The 20,768-nt window shown below is 46.9% G+C and overlaps 1 protein-coding gene across 4 annotated transcripts in view; it reads left to right on the forward strand.

Annotated features, from left to right (window-relative positions):
- Positions 1–20,768, forward strand: part of LOC147893311 (mechanosensitive ion channel protein 6-like) — a 111,613-nt gene that overhangs the window by 76,039 nt on the left and 14,806 nt on the right. For all 4 annotated transcript variants that reach the window (XM_087385993.1, XM_087385996.1, XM_087385995.1 and 1 more), the window contains one exon: positions 3,185–3,461. In XM_087385993.1, coding sequence (XP_087242119.1) covers positions 3,185–3,461 — 277 coding nt within the window. The remainder of the gene's footprint in view (positions 1–3,184; positions 3,462–20,768) is intronic.

Consider the following 20,768-nt stretch of genomic DNA (forward strand, 5'->3'; position numbering starts at 1 on the left):
ATAAAATGCTTTGCAGGTACAGGAAAGAGGCAGGACTCAGCAGAAGGGGAGATCTGCTAGTAAGTCCAAATCCCGCAGTGAGTCCCGTGGTAAAAAGGATATTGAATGCTTTTATTGTGGCAAGAAGGGACATGTGAAGTCTAAGTGCTTCAAGTTTATACGGGATCAGAAAGCCAAGAAGGCTGAAGCAAAGGATGCAGGCAGTGGAAGCAAAGGCAAAGGCAAGGCCAAGGTAGATGACTTGGATGCAGTGAATGTTGCAGCAGAGGACAGTGACAGTGACACAAGGGATTTAAGCAGGAGAAAGGTATTGACTTTGATGAGATCTTTTCCCCTGTAGTCAAGATGACTACTTTGAGAGCAGTGTTAACTCTTGTTGCTCATGAGGACATGGATTTATGTCAGATGGATGTAAAGACTGCTTTTCTTCACGGAGATCTCCATGATGAGATCTATATGAGTCAGCCAGAGGGATATGCTGTTAAAGGGAAAGAGCAGCTTGTGTGTAAGCTCAAGAGGAGCTTGTATGGACTCAAGCAGGCACCAAGAGAATGGTACAAGAAGTTTGATGCCTTCATGCAGTCCCAAGGGTATCATAGGTGTGAGACCGATCATTGCTTGTACACCAAACGGGCAAAGGATGGCAGTTTGATGCTACTCATTCTATATGTGGATGACATGCTGATTGCCAGTAAATCTCAGCATGAGATTAGTGCTTTGAAGAAACAACTGCATAAGTCTTTTGACATGAAAGACTTGGGTGATGCAAACCATATTCTTGGCATGCGGATTACTCGTGACAGGTCCAAGGGACTTTTGTTTCTGTCACAAAAGGAGTACATTGACAAGGTACTGCAGAGGTTTAAAATGGAGGGGGGGAAGTCTATTAGTACCCCGTTGCCTCCACATTTAAAACTCAGCAGTAAGGACAGCCCCAGATCAGATGATGATAAGGCTGAAATGGCCAATGTTCCGTATGCATCTGCAGTTGGTTCCTTGATGTATGCCATGGTTGCCACTCGTCCGGATATTGCTTTTGCGGTGGGAGTCATCAGCAGGTATATGGCAAATCCAGGCAAGTGGCACTGGGAAGCAGTGAAAGGTGTCTTGAGGTATCTCAAGGGTACGAAAGACTTGTGCATATGCTATGGTAGGCAGGATGCATTGGTGCATGGTTTTACAGATTCAGACTATGCAGGGAATGCAGATAACCGGAAGTCTACTACCGGTTATATTTTCACATTTGCAGGAGGTGCTATATCATGGGTGTCTCGGTTGCAGAAATGTGTTGCACTGTCAACTACTGAAGCTGAATATGTTGCAGCCACTGAGGCTTGCAAGGAAGCGATATGGCTTACTCGGCTGGTGGGAGATTTGGGCATTACAGGAGATATGCCAGTTTTGCATTGTAATAGTCAGAGTGCTATCATGTTGGCAAAGAATCCGGTCTTTCATCAGAAGACCAAGCACATAGATGTGAAATATCATTTCATCAGGGAGGTACTGGAAGACAAGCGACTTGAGCTTGTGAAGGTGCATACTGATGATAATCCTGCAGATTTGCTCACTAAGAGCTTGCCTACAGAGCGGTTTGCACATTGCCGCCACATCATGGGATTAGGATGAGACCACTCTTATTTTATGGTCTTGTATACAGTAACTGTATATTGCTGTAATTTTTATTCTTTTCTCCCCTTCGGCATATTGGCCTTTAGGTGGGAGGTTGTTGGGGTAAAGGCACATTGCCACCCCTTTATTAAAAATATGACACCTATGACTGTCTTAAGACAGTCATAAGGGGAAAAACCTAATCCTAATAAAACCTATGAGTTTGTGGTGTGGCTCATCACTTCACACCCGCATCTTGAGTGTCACTCTCTCTCTCTCTCTCTCACCTTCTCTCGGTTGTTCTTCTCCCTCTGACCTTCCCTTTCAAAGCTCATCTAGTAGCCTTGTGGAATTGATTTTCCTCACAAAGAAAAATCAAAGGACATGACCATTGTGAGAGCCATAAATACAAAGGTTCTGAATACAAAGGGTCAAGAATTTCCTTTCTCCTATTGGCACACATAGTATGAACTGGCATTAGTCTATACAAACTTTGTTGTTCTCTATCTAGGGATTTCTACTATTCTGTGTAGGTTACTTTCTCTCAAGGTTGAAGTTGCAAAACCACATGCATCACATCAGTTTTGCTTATCACGAGGTTGAGTTGGCTATGTCAAGATTTGGCAGCCAAGAGAGCTCGGTTTTTTATTGGTGTTGTCTTTTACATAATTGGAAGTATCTTTATCCGAAACAAAATAAGCATCAAGATCTGTGCTGCAACTTGGGGATGAGGAATCAAGTGGTAATTCATGTCTTCATCTATCGAAAGAATTTCTTAAATGATAATAACTGAAGAATAGCCAGTCTTTAAGTCTTCAACTGGCTGTAGGAATGAGCAGCTTCCTTGATTAAATTCTAATTTTAAATAAGTTTTCCTTGTGAAAGTGCATGCTACATGATACCTAAAAACAGAAATGTACATCAACAAGGGAAGATTTAACAACTTTTACCAAGATATACCACCTTTTTATGTGGTTACCTATAAAAAAGGTCAAGCAGTCTCTCATGGAGGCATAAAGTTTCCAAAGATCATTTTCCCAGGTTTCTTTCCCTCTTTCCCTCTATATCAGTCATGATTAATAGAGCGGGATGTTGTTATATGAGATTTTTTCAGCCGATTAATATTCTTAGCTGATGAGAGACATGCTTTTCTGTGATAAAAAACATGCTGTGCAAAAAGTAGGGCCATTATTCTTTGTCGTGATTCCTTGCCTACATTAAAAGGGATCTACCTATGGCTTTGTTGTTATTGTGAGAATTTCAGGGATCAGTTTCACTTAAGGAAAACAACATTATTTCTAATGGACAACTTTCGAATTAAGGATAGAAACAGTAATGGCCAACATTGGCACTAGTATCAGCAGCGTATGTTCTAGCCTAAAGCTATTGCTATTTAGTGAATACATATCCAGAACAGAAGACTGCCTTTTGGATGCTTCTCTTTACTTTCTGGCAACACCAGCTGATGCCTTTAACATCTGTCATGCAGTGCACAAAAGTATTCTTCATGAATAGATCATACATTTTGTACCTCGATATCATTACAGCTACCAACTCTATGCTCTATTGATTTCAGCTCTTCGAGTGAAAAGGTGTACTTCCCAAATTCTCTACTTGCCACAAAACCAATCTCAAACTACTATCGAAGCCCAGACCAATGGGATGGAATCGACTTCCAGATTCACATGAAGACACCAGTTGAGAAGCTCACAACGTTACAGGAAAGACTCCAAAGGTACATTGATGGCCTACCGCAAATTTGGTATCCGGAATTCCGACTAGTCTGTAAAGATATAGAAGATTGTACCAAAATGAAGATGGCTGTGTGGATGAGACACCACCTAAACTTCCAGGTATGTTCCTCTAATCAGCCTTTATATTATTTTACCTCTTTTGTGATTTGCTTTATCATTTATCACTTACCAATATTAGTTACTTTCTACCCTGATAGGTACCACCTTATTCACACTTTGGATTACCAAAATCAAGCTCGTTAAGCTCGTCTATTACTTCACATAAAATTTCAGCTGTCGCATCCTCATTTCATTCTATAAATTAGTTCTCTTTGATGAAAATTACTTGCTGTTATCAGACTTTGAAGTACATAGAAATTCTATGAAAACAATAAGAGACATTGTTACTACAGGAATATTATTTCCAAATCTTTTCACATGTCTTTTGGCTAATTATCTGTAAAGTTTTGTATATATTTGTGACGTCCCCCTAATGGAGCATACGTCAATTAAGTATGAGAAAGCAGTCAAGAGCAAACAACTCAAGTCATGCTGAGCATAAAGATACCACTCCATCTAGGATCGAGCTGCAGCCTGCTCCCTCTCATGCTCCTTCTTCCCCTTCCTTCCTAGCTAGATTCCCTCCCTCTCAAACCTTCCTCACCCTCTCAGCCTTTATGCCTCATTTGCTCCCTCACCCAATCTAGGAGCTGCCAAAGAAGCTGAAATTTTGTTTTCTCTAAGAGTTGCCAAAGATTCGTTTTTCCAAGTTCTGCCAAAGAAATTCGTTTTTCCAAGAGCTGCAAAAGAAAAAAAATTTCCAGGAGGCTGCCAAAGAAATTCGTTTTTCAAGACTTCCAGTGCCTCAAATTGTGGATTATTTGCCTTATTTCAAAATGTATCAAACTGCACATCTGCTCCAGGTTTGCGGTGCTCCAAAACAAAATTCAAATTCCAGGAAGTGCTGCTCCAAAATGTGATTTTGATCTAAGAAGTTCTGCCCTCTCATTCCAAAAATCTGATCCAGCATTGCTTCCCCCATCTGCTCCATTTAGTCTGCTGTTCCAGGGCAGGAATCTGCCCCTCAAATCGCATTTATCTGCTGTACCTTTTGCCTAAAAGAGCTTTAGTTTTGCAGCCTCTTGTAGCTCCTAAGCCCTCTCTCAGATTCTCCTATCAACCTCTCCACTCTCCACCCCTCCCTTTCCCTCCATCAGCCCCTTAACCTCATCCCTCTGTAACCTCTCAGCCTCTAACCTCTCCTCTTTTTTTTTTTTTTTTTTTTTTCCATGAAAAATACTTCTATTAAGTATGAACAAAAATCCGCGAGAGCAAGCTCAAAGCGGAATACATCATGAAATCATGAGGATAATAAAAAACCCCTCAGAGTGAGGTGGAAAGAAACCAAGGCTGAGGCTGAAAGTGCCATCTCAACCGTGTAGTAGATTCAGAGAAGAAAGGAGAATCCTTCCATTCCCTGAAGAAAGAAGCCCTCCTAGCTGAGGCTGCACGGGAGTCCCCCTGCATACCCGTCCATACGGCCATCAGAGTGTGTACGATGTCTGTCCAGATACTAGCCAATGTGTGCGAGGGATGAACCTGAGTCCCTCCATAGCCTCTGTGCATCTGGCTCTCCAGATATGCCAGGCTGCTATGCTCGCTATAATCTCCCAAGAAGTATCCACAGAGGCATGTACAGCTGTAAAAGGACGGTGTGGAACCACATCCAACGAGCAGAACTCAACCCGATGACGTCGAACCGAAATGGCCCGAGAGGAGTCGAGTCCCTCATAGAAAACCTGAGGTCCTGTAAGAGAAAGCCAAGCCACCGAGCCCCAAGTCATAAAGAGTGGGAAATGGGCAAAGTGACTGAAGATCCTGGCTATCCCCATCCAAATCAATCTCGCCTGTCTGCAATCCCATAAGCAATGCTGAATAGACTCCGAAGCAGAAAGGCAACGAGGGCAAGTAGGGTCGGCTCCGAACCTGGACCTCCAAAGGTTCACTGCAATCCCTCCATGAATAGAAAGCCAAAAGAAGATGGTGATCTTTCTATTCCTGTGGGATTTCCAGAGCCTCCTCCAAAAGTACCTCTGCTGATCCGCAGTGATATCAAAAGTCTCCCAATGAGGAACTCTGGAGGGTCTCCAGCCTCTACTACTGAGCTGAAATCTCCTGGCATTACTGACCGTGTAACGAAAGAAGGGGATGGTCTTCTCTCGATGCCCCGCGTCAATCCACTCCCACTCTCCGGGGTCCCACTGTAAAGACCTGATGGGAACTCCTCCATAGAGCCAAAGTCTCCAAGACCCGGTGGAGAGTAACTGGGGGTCAGGGTCTAAGAACCACTCTGAATCTGATCCCTGCATCAAAAGGCCTACGACCCTGATAGGCTGAAAAGCAGACTCAAGCAATATATCATCTGTAGATCTGAGCAATCTGCCACCATCCTGGACACTGAAAACCAAAGCATCCTCCTGTGCATCTCGGAAGGCTAAGACCTGAAGTGGAACCCCGCCTCTCGAGAAAGTACCTGCCCAAGTGGAGGAGGTGAGAGGCATATCATCTGTGTCTATCCAAGCCTCTGGAAGGGCTGTCTCAATCTGCAAGATCCTCCCTGCACTCCCTCTGAGATGTCTTGTCAACTTTGACTTGGTTTCCTCTGGAAGCCTACGGAAAGCTTTCCAAGATCCCAAAGAAGAAGCAGGTCCCCTCTCCCACCTGGCCCACTGCATGTAGAGTGAGGCCCCCAGTGGTCTGCCACGATCATCTAAAATACTGTCGTTCCACATGATGGGCTGCCTATCAATCTCTTCCCAGGAGGAAGGAGGAATCCTCCGAAGAGAGCTTCTGAAACTAGCCCAAGCTTTCAGAATGGCAACCATGAGAGGGGATGAAGGTGATCTGAGGTGTGCTGAGGTGAAGATCCATCTAACACTGCTCATCCAGTCTCCTCCTGAGGAAGGTGTGCACCTCTGTATGCTGCTGATAAGAAAGTCCTTCCACGGTTCCTGTCCTGGCATAAGTCCTCGCACCACTATCTTGCAAAGTAAGGCTCTGCACTGTAAATCTGGATCAATAATATTGAGACCCCCATCCTGTGTAGGGAGGATGAGGGTCTCCCAAGCCACTCTGGCTAAGGCATCTGCTGTGCCATCAAGCCCACTCCAGAGAAAGTTCCTGATCGGTCTTCTGAGCTGAATGATGCAGTCCCTAGAACGGCACCAACATGAACAAATAAACCAAGCCGTGGCCAAGAGGACCTGGTTGACCACCACAACTCTAGAGGCAAGATCCAGCTTGGCTGAGCTCCAAAAGAGAAGCTTCCTTCTGATGCTCTCCAACACGGGAGCAAACTGCTGCGTGGTAGAAACACCCAAGCCGACCTGGCAGCCCAAATACCTGATAGGCACACCCCTCTGAACCCAAGTGAACCCTATGTCAAGCCCCCAAACTGGAGTGTCCTCATCACTGATCCAAAAGCCATTGGATTTATGCCAATTTATCTGTGCCCCTGCCGCCAAGCAAAATAAATCCAATGCTGTCCTGAAAGAAGTCAATGTCTGTGGAGAGGCATCCAAATAAATTGCTGTGTCATCAGCCAACTCACTGTCAAGCAGCTCCTCTTCTCTTCTGATAGGAAGTCTCAGCCCAAAGATGTCAGCTTGAGATCTAACATAGATGCTCATAGCTTCGGCCACGAATAAAAAAAGGAAAGGAGCAAGGGGGCATCCCTGACGGACTGATCTCGAAATCTGAAATCTCTCACCCCTTACCCCACCAATAAGTACCTGGCTATGGGCTGATCTGTACAAAGAGGAAACACCTCTGATCCAAACATCAGTGAATCCAAAGCGTAGAAGGGTGCCCTCCAAAAAACTCCAATCTACTCTGTCATAAGCTTTTTCAAAATCCAACAGTAGAATGGCAAGATTCTGGCCACTCTGCATGGCCCACTCTGAAGCTTCCCAGAAAGAAAAAATGTTATCAAAAATACTTCTGCCATGCACAAATCCGGTCTGAGTGTCATGAATAAGATCAGGGAGAAGTGGCTGCAATCGGAGGCTGATAACCTTGGCCAGAATCTTGTAACAAGTCCCCAGAAGTGTGATAGGCCTCCACCGGGACAATAAATTCCTGCTACCTCCTTTTGGGATAAGGTGGATGAGGCCCTCTGTAAGCGATTCAGGCATCTCGCCAGAGTCCCAAATGGCCTGCATGGCTGAAGTAATATAGTCTCCAATCATATCCCAAAATGCAATGAAAAAAGACGGGGTGAGGCCATCTAAACCTGGGCACTTGCCCTTGTGAAGGGCTGAAAGTGCAGTCCTGAACTCTGTGTTGGTGAAAGGTGCGTCAAGTAGAACATGCATATCCGGATTCACCAACACTGGGATACTCTGCCAAATAGCCTGTCTAGCATCCTCTATATCGTGTGTCTCAGGATCAGCAGTAAGGAGGGTGGCATAGAAATCTGAAGCTATGCGTAAGACATCATCTAGCTCTGTCTGTAAAACCCCATGTGAGTCAATAAGCTGAGATACACTCTCTCTACTATGTCTAGGGCCAAGAGTAGAGAAAAAGTGTTTATTGACTCTACCACCCATCTGAATCCAGAAGGACTTCCGTGCATGAAAGGCATACTCTGCTCTCTGATCAAGCTCTCTGATCAAGCAATAACTGCAGATGAGCCCTCGCTGCAGCAAGGCGCTCCTGAATCCAGCTCCTGAATCCAAGCATCTGAAGGCCATTTCTGCTCTTCCCTCTGCAAAGCTGCTAATTGCTGGCGAACACCAATCTCACGTCTGAGAATATCTCGTCTCCTGGTAGAAGCAACTGAGCAGTAAAAGTCGCTAATACTAGAGAGGGCAGCGGCTAAATGTGAAGGATGTGGCTGCCCTCCCTGGACATGAGCAAACCATATCCGTAGGGCTGCCTCTGTAAGGTCCTCCTCTGTGTAAAAGGCATCTGGAATCCTGATGCTGGCAGATCGGCCTCTCAAGTGAGGCTCTAAGATAGCCAGAACAACAGGGAAATGGTCTGAGGTGGAAACCCCCGCAGCAATGCATACCGATCCACCTCTGTCTAGTGCCCAGTCATCTACATAAAATCTGTCAATGCGTGCATGAATAGGCATCTGTTGCCTCCTGTTCGACCAAGAGAACAGGAGGGACTGTGGCTGAATAAGAAAGGCATCATCACACCAAGTATCTCTGCCACTCCTCTCACTCAGCCCTCCTCGGTAACTCTCTCCCTCTTCCTAAATTGACAAAGTGATGAACATAAATTTTCTTGGAGTTTGATTTGGCCTCAGATCTTCGATTGTCAAATGGATCCCCATTCAAGAAATCCTCGGCCATTTCCACAGGCCACAAGAATAATCGTTTATTCAAAGATGAGCTACTGCAACTCAAAAAGGATGTGGAGATTGAGAGCTCCATAGCACTCTTTGCATGTCATTCTAGGAAGATTTTCCTCAAGTCCTCTCTTCGTTTTGACCTTGTAGTGGAGGATAGGAAGATGACTTCTCTCTTCATTAGATTCCTAGGTCCGCCCCAAGTTTACCATGGGCTCATTTGCCATGATTGGAGCTGCCTTTGGATTGGTTGCTAAGATCCCCTCCCTCCCCCCCTTCCTAGTTTACCATCTTCAGTGGTAGAGGTAGTCCGATCAGATGGGGTTTCTAGAGTTACGGTCCTTGTTTCCAACCCTAACATTCTGAATAACCACATCATGCTCTAGCATCCTGATTTTTCTCTTTTTTGATCGAGACTCGAGATCGGAGGTAGACACGACTAGTGCAGGATCTGTAGGACCCTTGGGCATTTTTACAAGGATTTTTGACAATGACGGTCTAAGGTGAGGGACTGACTATTGGAATGGAACCAAGAATAGAACATGACAATGACGGTCATCAAACTGTGCACCCTATGTAACTCAGAGGCTAAAGTTTGAGCGTGTTTAGAGGTTGATCCAAGCACTCTCATGGCTTGAGACTCAACATGCTCAGAGGCTCACGTTATAGCATGGCTACATGACCAGCTCATAGGTCTAGGAATACACCATCTTGGAACTCGTCCAGGCCTGATAACAAGACCTATCAAAGCCAATACATGGCTCCCACAGTACATCCCCTCTTGGCTCCAGGGGCTAATGAGAGACATAGAGCCACACACCAAAACAAAATAGAAAAATACATCTTTTTAGGAGGACTGTCCAAGGCAGAGAACCTTTGACTCAATACACATGATTTATTTGCATTCATCTTGGGGGACAACCTAGGGAAGAGTACCCTTGACACTCAAACAAGAAAGTAGTAAAGATATATTTCATTCATTTTATGCATAGCAAGGACAGAGAACCCATGTGCCCGAAGTAGCTGCCGCACAAAAGTGTGCACATCGTGCTCGTCGATGATGTGTCGAAGATGCTCAGGTTGAGGATGCCTCGGAAGATGTGTCGATGAAGACCATAGGAGCAGCTACACGTCATGACTCTCAATGTGCCGATCAGAGAGTCATTGAATGCACAGAAGAGGCTCAAAAAAATGAGCGAAAGTGCTCAAAAAAATGAGCGAAAATGTATTGTAGGAGATGACGAGGTCTGAAAAGAGTATCCCCCACTATCGGAAGCCTCAAGTTAATGTACCGGAGTGTCGGTACAGTCAAAATGACTTGTGGGTAAGCTCGGGAAGCTCAAATCACTGGTGGAGGTCACGGGAGTCCAAATCTGAGCAAAAAATGCCAAAAAGTAGCCTAAAACTGCTCAGAATCGGCTTCTGACAAGTTGTACGGACTCCTTGCATTGTCGCGCATTCGCTTGCAAAGGTCCGTACCAGCTGTACAGACAAAAAAGCAAATTTTTTTTCCTCGAAATGGTGTGGGACAGGGTCGTTTATGTTTGGGTAGTGCCAAAATGTCAAAAAACGTCGAAATTGCACCTCAAAAGGTCAAAAAACAGCCGTTGGACTGCTCCAAAACAAGTTTTTTTTTTCCCCCCAAGAAAAGTACTTTATTAAGTATGAATAAAAACCACAGAGCAAGCTCAAGTGTGGGAGTACATCATGTCAAACATGAGAAAAAAAAAACAGCTCAAAATGAGCAAACAAAAATCCCAGGTGGCAGCTGAAAATGCCATCTCATCCTTGAAGGAGAGTCAGAGAAGAAAGGACAATCCTTCCAAACTCTAAGAAAAGCAACCCTCCTAGCAATAGCAGTCCTGGAGGTTCCTTGTATGTTCGCCCAAATGGCCATCAAAGTATGTATAGTATCTGCCCAGATACTGGCGATAGTTTGAGAGGGGTGAACCTGGGAGTCCTCCAAAGCCTCTGTACATCTGGCTCTCCAAATATGCCATGCTGTGATACTAGCCAGAATCTCCCAAGAAGTGTCTACAGAAGCGTGCGGAGCTCTAAATGGAGTAAACGGAACATCCCAGAGGGAGCATGACTCCACAAGATGTCGACGAACAAAGAAAGTTGTGTCTGTGTCATGTCCCTCGAAGAAAGCCTGTGGACCAGTGAGTGACAACAAAGCAACTGATCCCCAGGTCATGAAGAAGGGTGCTCTATGAAAAGTGTAAAATATCCTAGCAACACCCTTCCAAACCATCCTCACCTGAGTGCACTCCCAAAGACAGTGTTGCACTGACTCAACTGCTGAGTGGCATCGAGGACATGTAGGGTCAGCCCCGAACTTGGATCTCCACAGGTTCACTGCAATCCCTCCATGAATAGTAAGCCAGATGAATAACGTGACTTTCCTATTCCTGAGGGATTTCCAAAGTCTCCTCCAAAAGTTTTTCTGCATCTCTGCAGAAATCTGAAAAGTATCCCAATGAGGAGCTCTAGAGGGCCTCCAGCCTCTACAACCGAGCTGGAATCTTCTGGCATTTGTGACCGTGTAACGAAAGAAGGGGATGCTCTTCTCTCTGTGCCCTGCAACTATCCACTCCCATTCCCCTGGATCCCACTGCAAGGATCTAATAGGGGAACCTCCATACAACCAAAGCCTCCAAGATCCAATAGCCAGGAGAACGGGGTCTGGATCAAGATACCACTGTGAGTCTCTACCCATCTCCATGTATCCTGCAATCCTAACAGGCTGAAAAGGAGCCTCCAAAAGAATGTCCTCTGAAGATCTGTGGAGTCTGCCTCTTGCATGAATCTGAAAGACAAGGGTATCCTCATGTGCATCCCGCAAGGCTATAACCTGCAGAGGGATACCTATCCTCGAAAAAGCCCCCAACCATGTGGACTCAAAAATAGGCAAATGGTCTGTATCCATCCACTCCACTGGTATGGCTGCATCTATTTGCTGCATCCTGGCTGCACTTCCTCTGAGGTGACTAACTGAACAAGCTCTCTGATCCTCTAGAAGCATCCTGAAAGCTTTCCAAGCACCCACCATGGATGCAGGTCCCAACTCCCATCTAGACCACTGCATATAATGTGACATGCCCAGTGATGTGCCATGCTCATCTAGTATGCAATCATTCCACATGACGGGCTGCCTGTCAATTTCTTCACGAGAGGAGGGTGGTACTCTCTGAAGAGTACTTCTGAAGCTGTCCCAAGCTTTCAGAATGGCAGCCATGAGAGGGGAAGTAGGAGATCTGAGACGGGCTGACGTAAAGATCCATCTAGGGCTGTCCATCCAATCTCCTCCCTGAGAAGGTGTGCATGTAAGAAAAAATCCTTCCAAGGCTCCTGATAAGGCATCAAACCTCTGACCACCATCTTGCAGAGCAAGGCTCTACACTGCAAATCTGGATTAATAATATTGAGGCCCTCTTCCTCAGTGGGTAGAATAAGAGTCTCCCAAGCCACCGTGGCTATCACATCTGAAGTGCCGTCTAATCACTCCACAAAAAATTCCTGATAGGTCTCTTGAGCTAAGTGATACTGCGTGTAGATCGGCACCAACAAGAGCAAACAAACCAGGCTGTAGCCAACAGTACAAAAAACAAGCTTTTGGCGACCAACCGACGAGGAATGTCCACCAATGCCGAGGGAGAACCACGAACTGATGCGGGAGTGAGCTGAACTCACAAACGAGGACCAGGAGCAATCACTAGGATACCGGAGTACTTGATGGCAAGGAACCATGGCAAGGCTAAGGGAAGGGAGGCTCTACCTTAGAGGAGAGGGGAGCTTCCATTTGCGGGCTTCTCTCATCCTCTAGATAGAGCAAGAAGAAGGGGAAGGTAGGAAGGGAGGCTTTGATACCACATGAAGGAACATGGTGGAAAGAGGGAGAGAGAGAGGGTAGGCTAGGGAGAGAGGATGTGATACTCAAAAGGAGACATAATGAAATGGAAATGAAATGACTAGAGCAATGAACAAAAATGAGAGTACTCACATGTAGACCAAAGAGCTTGTAGCTTGATACTTGATTGATTTGACACTAGACAAGTATAGCTCTTATATAAGAGCACACACACACATATGAACACCTATGCATATGGGATAACTCCCAAAATGACATGTGGCATCCATAGGACTCACTAGACTATAAAACACCTACTAGACACCTAGTACACTTATTTTTTACTCACTTTGGCTTCATATTGCAACACATAGCCCCTCCGATTGGGTTTGCACTAGGAAAGGAATGAAAGAAGTTGTGGCAAATCGTCGAAACGAGGTTGAATAGGGAGAGCCGGGAGCCCCATGTACTGAGAGACCAGAAAAGAAAGAAAGAAAGTCATACTAACGTCCGCAGGAAACCTCACAGGTCTATGGGACAAAGTACAAAATAACAAAAAGACTTACAACATCTAGATAAGTCAGAGGATCGAGGAGTGCACATGGCATCTCAGATCGATTATTATATCACACTAATACATACTAGGACTATAAAACTAATAGAAGTGGCCTTCATAACATCAGTTTAAGACTAAGAGTCTTTAGGTTTAGATTTGAAATCTCTAATTAGTGTTGTTCCATCTCGATACACAGCCCATTTTCCAGCTTTATGTGCATCCTTCATTTTGGTGAGCTCGACACTCCTCTGCTTGAGCTGAGTTAAGGTGAGTTCCTCAGAAATCCAAATCCTTGTGCCCTTCAACTTGTTTGTCTGTCGAAGAATCTTAATTCTTCCCGCTCTCTCCTCGAAAAACACTTGTACTTGCATTCTTGTTTGGGAGACACAGCTGATATCGTTATGATCCCACTCTACTTGTGGTATTTCCTTCTTGAGACATGCAATCCTCTCATCTGCTGTGTAATCTTCTTCCGGGCCAAGGCAATCCTTAGGCAGCCCTCCAACGCATAGTATCTTCTTATTATGTGCTATAGCCTGCTGCTCTTTTACTTCTGTGTACAAATCCGCTTTGTTGAGTTTGCTGTCCGCAACAATAGCCATCTCTTCCTTGGCTGAACTCACTTGGGTATTGATCATTTCCTTGACCTTGGAGACAAGAGTTGGAGCTGGTGGAAATGTGCTGAATTTCTGCATAGCTTCTGCAATAATTTCTTGCTTGCCTTTGTTCTCCATCTCGTTCACCTTCTGCTAAGAGCTACAACTAGCAGCCTAAGCTCTCTGACTTCATGCTCCAAGTGGTAAATGTGCTCCTGAGGGTCTAATCCGATCCTTTTCTAGTAGGTCAAAGCATAGGGACTGGGTGTTGCTGCAATGTCGGAGTAAGAGGGCTTACTGATGGGGGTTGTGGTGAAAGTCTTCACCTTCGGGAAATCCATGATGGCCTTGCAAATTCTCCAAGCCCTTCACTGAAGCTAACCCCCCATGCTGAGCCAAGGGCTCAGCTCAGCCGGGGGTAACAAGCTGTATGGAGGCCGACGACTTGTGTACGGGCTAGGTGGTACGGACGACGGTGACGAGCTGTGTACAGTGACCTGCTATGCGGCGCTGCTTAACGACCTGTTGTAGGGCGGCACTGATGTACAGGATGTTGTACGGTCGGGCTGCTGTACAGGCAGGCTGCTGTATGGGAGTGAGAGAGTGGGTGTGCAGAGGGCTGAGGCCGATTTCAGCGAGAGGCGATGTGCTGTAGGGCTGAGGCATATCAATAGGGCAGGATGGGAAGCAGAGGGATGAGGAGCAGCAAAGTGGCGATTTGCGGCAGGCTGTCCAAGAGGGAGAAGTGATCCAAGCACCCTCGCAGGCTGCCCAAGAGGGAGAATTTGCACCAGGCTGCCCAAAGAGGAGATGGCAAGGAGATGTGATTTGCAGCAGGCTGCCGAGGGAGGAGATGCACAACTAGAAGAGGGGCTGCCGGGAAGTAGTAGACGTGATCCAAGCAAGAGGGTGCTGCCAATCTTAAGTGATCTCGTTGGAGGGGGGGATTGCCAAGAAGAGACGCCAGAAGGGAGCCAAATTTAGCAAGGTTGGCTAAAAATAGCATGAGAGGGCTGCAAGATGCGCTCCAAAAGCAAGGATCACGGTGGAGGATTTGATCGCCGAGTACCTATGCTGAAGTTGGCCAACTGCTAAATATAGCATTGGTGGGAGGCGGGAGGTGAGAGAAAGAGCGGTGGCAATATTTGAATGGGTAAGCCGGCAGAATTTGAATTTAAATTGTCCACCACCTGTATAGGCCACGTGAGACGTAAAGCTTTTTTTTTATTAAAGTGGTCCCAGTGGTGAACAATGGTCACTGGAGTGACAAAGAGGTGGACAAGAGTGACATAGGGGTGAACAAGGTGAACAAAGGATGAACCAGGGTGAACCAAGGATGAACAAGGGGTGACATGGGTGTGAACATGAGGTGACATAGGGATGAACATGGGGTGAACAAGGGGTGACCTAGGTGTGAAAAGGAGTGACCTAGGGGTGAACATGGGGTGCACATGGGGAGAACATGGGCTGAACAAGGGGTGACAGAGGGGTGACCTAGGTATAAACAAGGGGTGAACATGGGTGAACAAGGAGTGACAGAGGGGTGAACAAGGGGTGAACAAGGGGTGACCTAGGGGTGAACATCGGGTGAACATGGGTGAACAAGGAGTAACTTGAGGGTGCATGTGGGGTGCACATGGGGTGAACAAGGGGTGACCTAGGTATGAACAATGGGGTGACCTAGGTATGAACAAGGGGTGACCTAGGGGTGAACATGGGTGATAGATGGGTGTGAACAAGGGGTGAACAAGGGGTGAACATGGGGTGAACAAGGGGTGACAGAGAATGACCAAGGGGTGACATAGGTGTGAACAAGGGGTGACAGAGGGGTGAACTTGGTTGACAGAAGGCTGACCAAGGGGTGATATAGGTGTGAACAAGGGGTGACAGAGGGGTGAACAAGGGGTGACATAGAGGTGACCTAGGTATGAACAAGGGGTGAACACGGGGTGACCAAGGGGTGACCAAGGGGTGAACTAGGCCCTAGGTGTGAACATGGGGCGACAAAGGGATGGAGAAGGGGTGACAAAGGGATGACCTAAGTGTGAACATGGGGTAACAAAGGGGTGAACAAGGCGTGATAGAGGGATGACCTAGGTGTGAACATGGGGTGACAAAGGGATGATCTAGGTGTGAACATGGGGTGACAGAGGGGAGGTGAACAAGGAGTGAACTAGGTGTGAACAAGGGGTAACCTAGGGGTGAACAAGGGGTGATAGAGGGATGAACATAGGGTGAACATGGGGTGACAAAGGGATGAACAAGGAGTGAACTAGGAGTGAACAAGGGGTGACCAAGGGGTGACAGAGGGATGAACATAGGGTGAACAAGGGGTGACAGAGGGGTGACATAGGTGTGAATTAGGGGTGACAGAGGGTGACCTAGGTGTGAACAAGGGGTGAACATGGGGTGAACAAGGGGTGACATAGAGGTGACCTAGGTTTGAACAAGGGGTGACCTAGGGGTGAACATGGGTGAACAAGGGGTGACAAAGGGGTGAACATAGGGTGAACAAGGGGTGAATATGGGGTGAACAAGGGGTCAGCTTGGGTTGTTTCTAAAAAATGAATGGAATAAATTATGTGTGTTGGGTCAATAAAGGTTCTTTGTCATGGATAGTCTGTTGGAAAGGTCACCTCCCCATCTGTAAGCCCCCATATGAGGAGAGCATGGGGGAGGGAGACCTAGGGCAGTACCCAACAGAAAAAGAGAGAAAGGGGCTGCCACATAGACAGCATCATGGCTGTCATGTGGGCAGCACACCTAGAGCTGGAACAAGCCTGGAGCAGAGGCAAGATAGTCTGGGACAGATTGCGAAGGATCTAGGACATGGAGGCGCACTGTTTGCAGAGGCGCAGATATGGCAGGGTGTGCAGGCCCAGATCTGCAGCAGGAACTGTGGGTGTCAGTGGGCAGGAGACAGGCCTTTTATAGGCTGGATATATGCCTTGAAAGGAGGGCCAAAGCCCTAGTGTTGTGGGCCAAGGGCCCTTGTAATGAGAGCCCCAAAAGGGCAGCCCACAGTCCCATAAATGGGGAGCTGTGGGGTCGGTTTTCAGACAGACTGAGTCGGCCAGATTAGGGCTGACCAGTCAGTATTTTTGCAGGCCTTGGGGCCTATATAAAGAGGCCATTCAGGCCTCATTTCACATCACTTGCAGCAGCAGTTCAGGGAGCAGAAGGAGCAGCAGAACAGGCACCTGTGGGCCTCTCTCTAGGAGGATTCAAGTGGGCTGTAGAGCTGCAGACCTAGCTCAGAGTGCTGCCCACCTAGGCTGGTGCAAAGACAGCAAGGTGGAAGGGATATGGACGGAAAGTCTACAGAAGCTCGAGGTGGAGCACGCGGACTCTAGTCTAGAGATAGCCAGCAGATAGGAGAAGGACTTTGTGGTAAGATCAGAGGACCACACCATTGGTGGGACTCTAGATCTGTCTCTCTTGTATAGTGTCCATAGTTGTGGACGGAAATATATATTTTGGTGGTTTCTCTATCTGGTTGGTTCATTGTCTATTGATGAGTCTGCACACCTATTGTATGCACATAAGTAAAGAAGTATGTGATTCCACACCCACACCGCACACTGTGTGAGCTCCTGGGCATTACTATAAGTCTTCCGCTGCGTGTACCCTCTGTTGGGTATTTTCTAACATGGTATCAGAGCCCAAGTAGGAGGCTCACAGGTGTGGGAGCCTGAAGGCAGGGACCTTGCTGAAGGACGACCCTGATTCAGAAGCTCTAGGGAATCGACTTCCACGGCTGGAGGATTGTGCCCTTGCGAGAAGGAGGGTGACTCAAGTTCAGTCACATGCGTTTAAAGTTCGCAATCCAGGTGATCTAGAGATGTACTTTTGTTGCAGACCTTGCCAAAGGAAGGACGGGTTGAAACAGACCCTCAGAGCATGGTGCCTGGAAGACTCCAGGTTGTTCACTCATTATGAGAGGGACAATTGGAAGATCATAGAGGTTGGGTTGCTCGAGTTCGAAGGCGGGAACGTGATTGAAGGAGGTGGTGCCAGGAGGTGCTACCAGAGATGGACCTATGTACCAGGATGGTGTGCGGAAGCGGAAGCGGACCTGGTGGAGCAAGAGCCACTGGATGCAAAGCCAGGAAAAGATTTCGACACCGAAAGGTTCCAGAAGACTACGACCAGGGAGTTACTGGAGCATCTTCATCGACGTGTTGGCATTGGGCTGAGATGTGTCGGTGAGAGGGGGTGTTGGAAAGGTCACCTCCCCATCTGTAAGCCCCCATATGAGGAGAGCATGGGGGAGGGAGACCTAGGGCAGTACCCAACAGAAAAAGAGAGAAAGGGGCTGCCACATAGACAGCATCATGGCTGTCATGTGGGCAGCACACCTAGAGCTGGAACAAGCCTGGAGATAGTCTGGGACAGATTGCGAAGGATCTAGGACATGGAGGCGCACTGTTTGCAGAGGCGCAGATATGGCAGGGTGTGCAGGCCCAGATCTGCAGCAGGAACTGTGGGTGTCAGTGGGCAGGAGACAGGCCTTTTATAGGCTGGATATATGCCTTGAAAGGAGGGCCAAAGCCCTAGTGTTGTGGGCCAAGGGCCCTTGTAATGAGAGCCCCAAAAGGGCAGCCCACAGTCCCATAAATGGGGAGCTGTGGGGTCGGTTTTCAGACAGACTGAGTCGGCCAGATTAGGGCTGACCAGTCGGTATTTTTGCAGGCCTTGGGGCCTATATAAAGAGGCCATTCAGGCCTCATTTCACATCACTTGCAGCAGCAATTCAGGGAGCAGAAGGAGCAGCAGAACAGGCACCTGTGGGCCTCTCTCTAGGAGGATTCAAGTGGGCTGTAGAGCTGCAGACCTAGCTCAGAGTGCTGCCCACCTAGGCTGGTGCAAAGACAGCAAGGTGGAAGGGATCTGGACAGAAAGTCTACAGAAGCTCGAGGTGGAGTACGCGGACCCTAGTCTAGAGATAGCCAGCAGATAGGAGAAGGACTTTGTGGTAAGATCAGAGGACCACACCATTGGTGGGACTCTCGATCTGTCTCTCTTGTATTGTGTCCATAGTTGTGGACGGAAATATATATTTTGGTGGTTTCTCTATCTGGTTGGTTCATTGTCTATTGATGAGTCTGCACACCTATTGTATGCACATAAGTAAAGAAGTCTGTGATTCCACACCCACACCGCACACTGTGTGAGCTCCTGGGCATTACTATAAGTCTTCCGCTGCGTGTACCCTCTGTTGGGTATTTTCTAACATAGTCCTCCTAAAATGATGTATTTCTTTTATATTTATGGTGTGTGACTCCATGTTCCTAATGTGGCATCTTGGGAGTTATCCCATATACATATGGTACTTGAGTGTGTGTGTCCACTCTATCTGAGTGTTGTACTTTCACTTGTCACATCAATCAACTCAGTGGAGCTTTTGGTCATGTAAGTTATTTCATTTTGGTTCTTGCATTTCCTTCCATTTCATTTCATTTCCAGTTCAAGTTATGCTTCCTTTCTTCTAGCTCCCTTGTCTCCTTTCCTCCTTCCATTTCCTCCATGTGGTATCAGAGCCATGTCCCCTTTCCAGCTTTTCCTTCCTTGGGCAAACCTTAGGAGTGAGGTAGCCCGGAAATGGAAGCTACCTTCTCCCAAAGGGCAGCCCTTCCCTCAAGCTCTAGCCTCATCATGGAGATCGAGATGCTGACTTGGAGGAGCTGCCCATCATCGACTTGCTGCTAGCTGAATTGAAGGAGCTGCTCATCGTCAACTTTCTACTATGCTTGCTCCCAGCTGCCCGTGCTTCCCCTACGCCCCGCTTTTCCTGCTCGCTACCTCCTGCCCACTGCCTTCCTGCACTGCCTCATGTTGCCTGCACTACCTCTTGCTCGCAGCTGCCCGTGCTACCCTGCACCCCTCACTACCTGCTGCCCGCTGCCTCCAGCTGCCCGCGCTGCCTTTCTGTTTGCACCTGCCCGTTGCTGTTGCTGCTGCAAATTCGTCATCTTGCAACCTTCTGTCCACATGACCTGGGCTCCAATGTTCCAGCCTTTTGTGAAGTTGTCCTGCACCTCGTCATTTGCTACAGCTTTCGGAGCTATCCTGCTGCCCATCTTCACGAAGTCATTTTCCATTATGACTTCCTTATCTTCTGATTCGGTGCTCGTGGAGAAGTTCAAAGGGGAAGGATTCCCAACCTGGCAAACAAGAATGCAACTGCTGCTTATGTGAGAAGGAGTTTGGGACATGATTGAAGATGATGAACTCAATGCTTCATCCTCCGATCTCCACGTATGGAAGCAGCATAATTGCTCTTATTGGTCTTTAACTAGCAGATACATTGATCCACCACGTGGACTCCAAGACAACAGCCAAGAAAATATGGGATCGCCTCGAGAGTCTTTTTGGTAATAAGTTCACTAACTCAAAATTTTTTGAAACTCAATTTCTACAAATTGAAAATGGAAGATAGTGATACGCTAAGTGATCACTTGGCAAATTGCAATCTCTTGTCCATCAACTGTCAAGTTTGAAATGTGCACCGGATGATGAGGACAAGATGGCTATTCTTATGAAGAGTATGGGCAGGGTTTCCCGGTTCAAACAAACCCTTGAAGTACTAAGGCTTGCCACTACCACATTTGTTGATATGGTAGCCCTACTTATTGAAAAAGACCGTTGCAATAAGGAATCCCTTGTAACCTATCCTACTGATCAGGCACTTGCCTCCACAAACAAATGGAAGACCAATAAAAATGTTATTTGCAGGTTTTGTAAACAGAAAGGTCACATTGAAGCAAACTGCTTCAAGAAAAAGGCAAAAGAGCAAGATGATCATCATGGCTTCTTGGTCACAGAAGACCAAGTAGCAGAAGAGGCACTTGTAGAGATCCATGCGCTCACAGCTCAAGTGTTAGGCTTAGGCCCCCTTCTATCTGTGTGTTCCTATTGAGTCAATAAAGGTCCTTTGCCTTGAGTAGTCCCTCTAAAATGATGTATGCATTTGTGGCTTTGGAGTCAATAAGGGTACTCTACCCTGGGTAGTCCCCCAAAACTTAATTGTATGGGGTATTTACTCTTATGTCTATGCAAGACTCCTACC

The sequence above is a fragment of the Dipteris shenzhenensis genome, chromosome 15, assembly GCF_047967505.1.
Source record: "Dipteris shenzhenensis isolate YYH24624 ecotype China chromosome 15, Dip_SZ_1.0, whole genome shotgun sequence".
NCBI classification, from domain to species: domain Eukaryota; kingdom Viridiplantae; phylum Streptophyta; class Polypodiopsida; order Gleicheniales; family Dipteridaceae; genus Dipteris; species Dipteris shenzhenensis.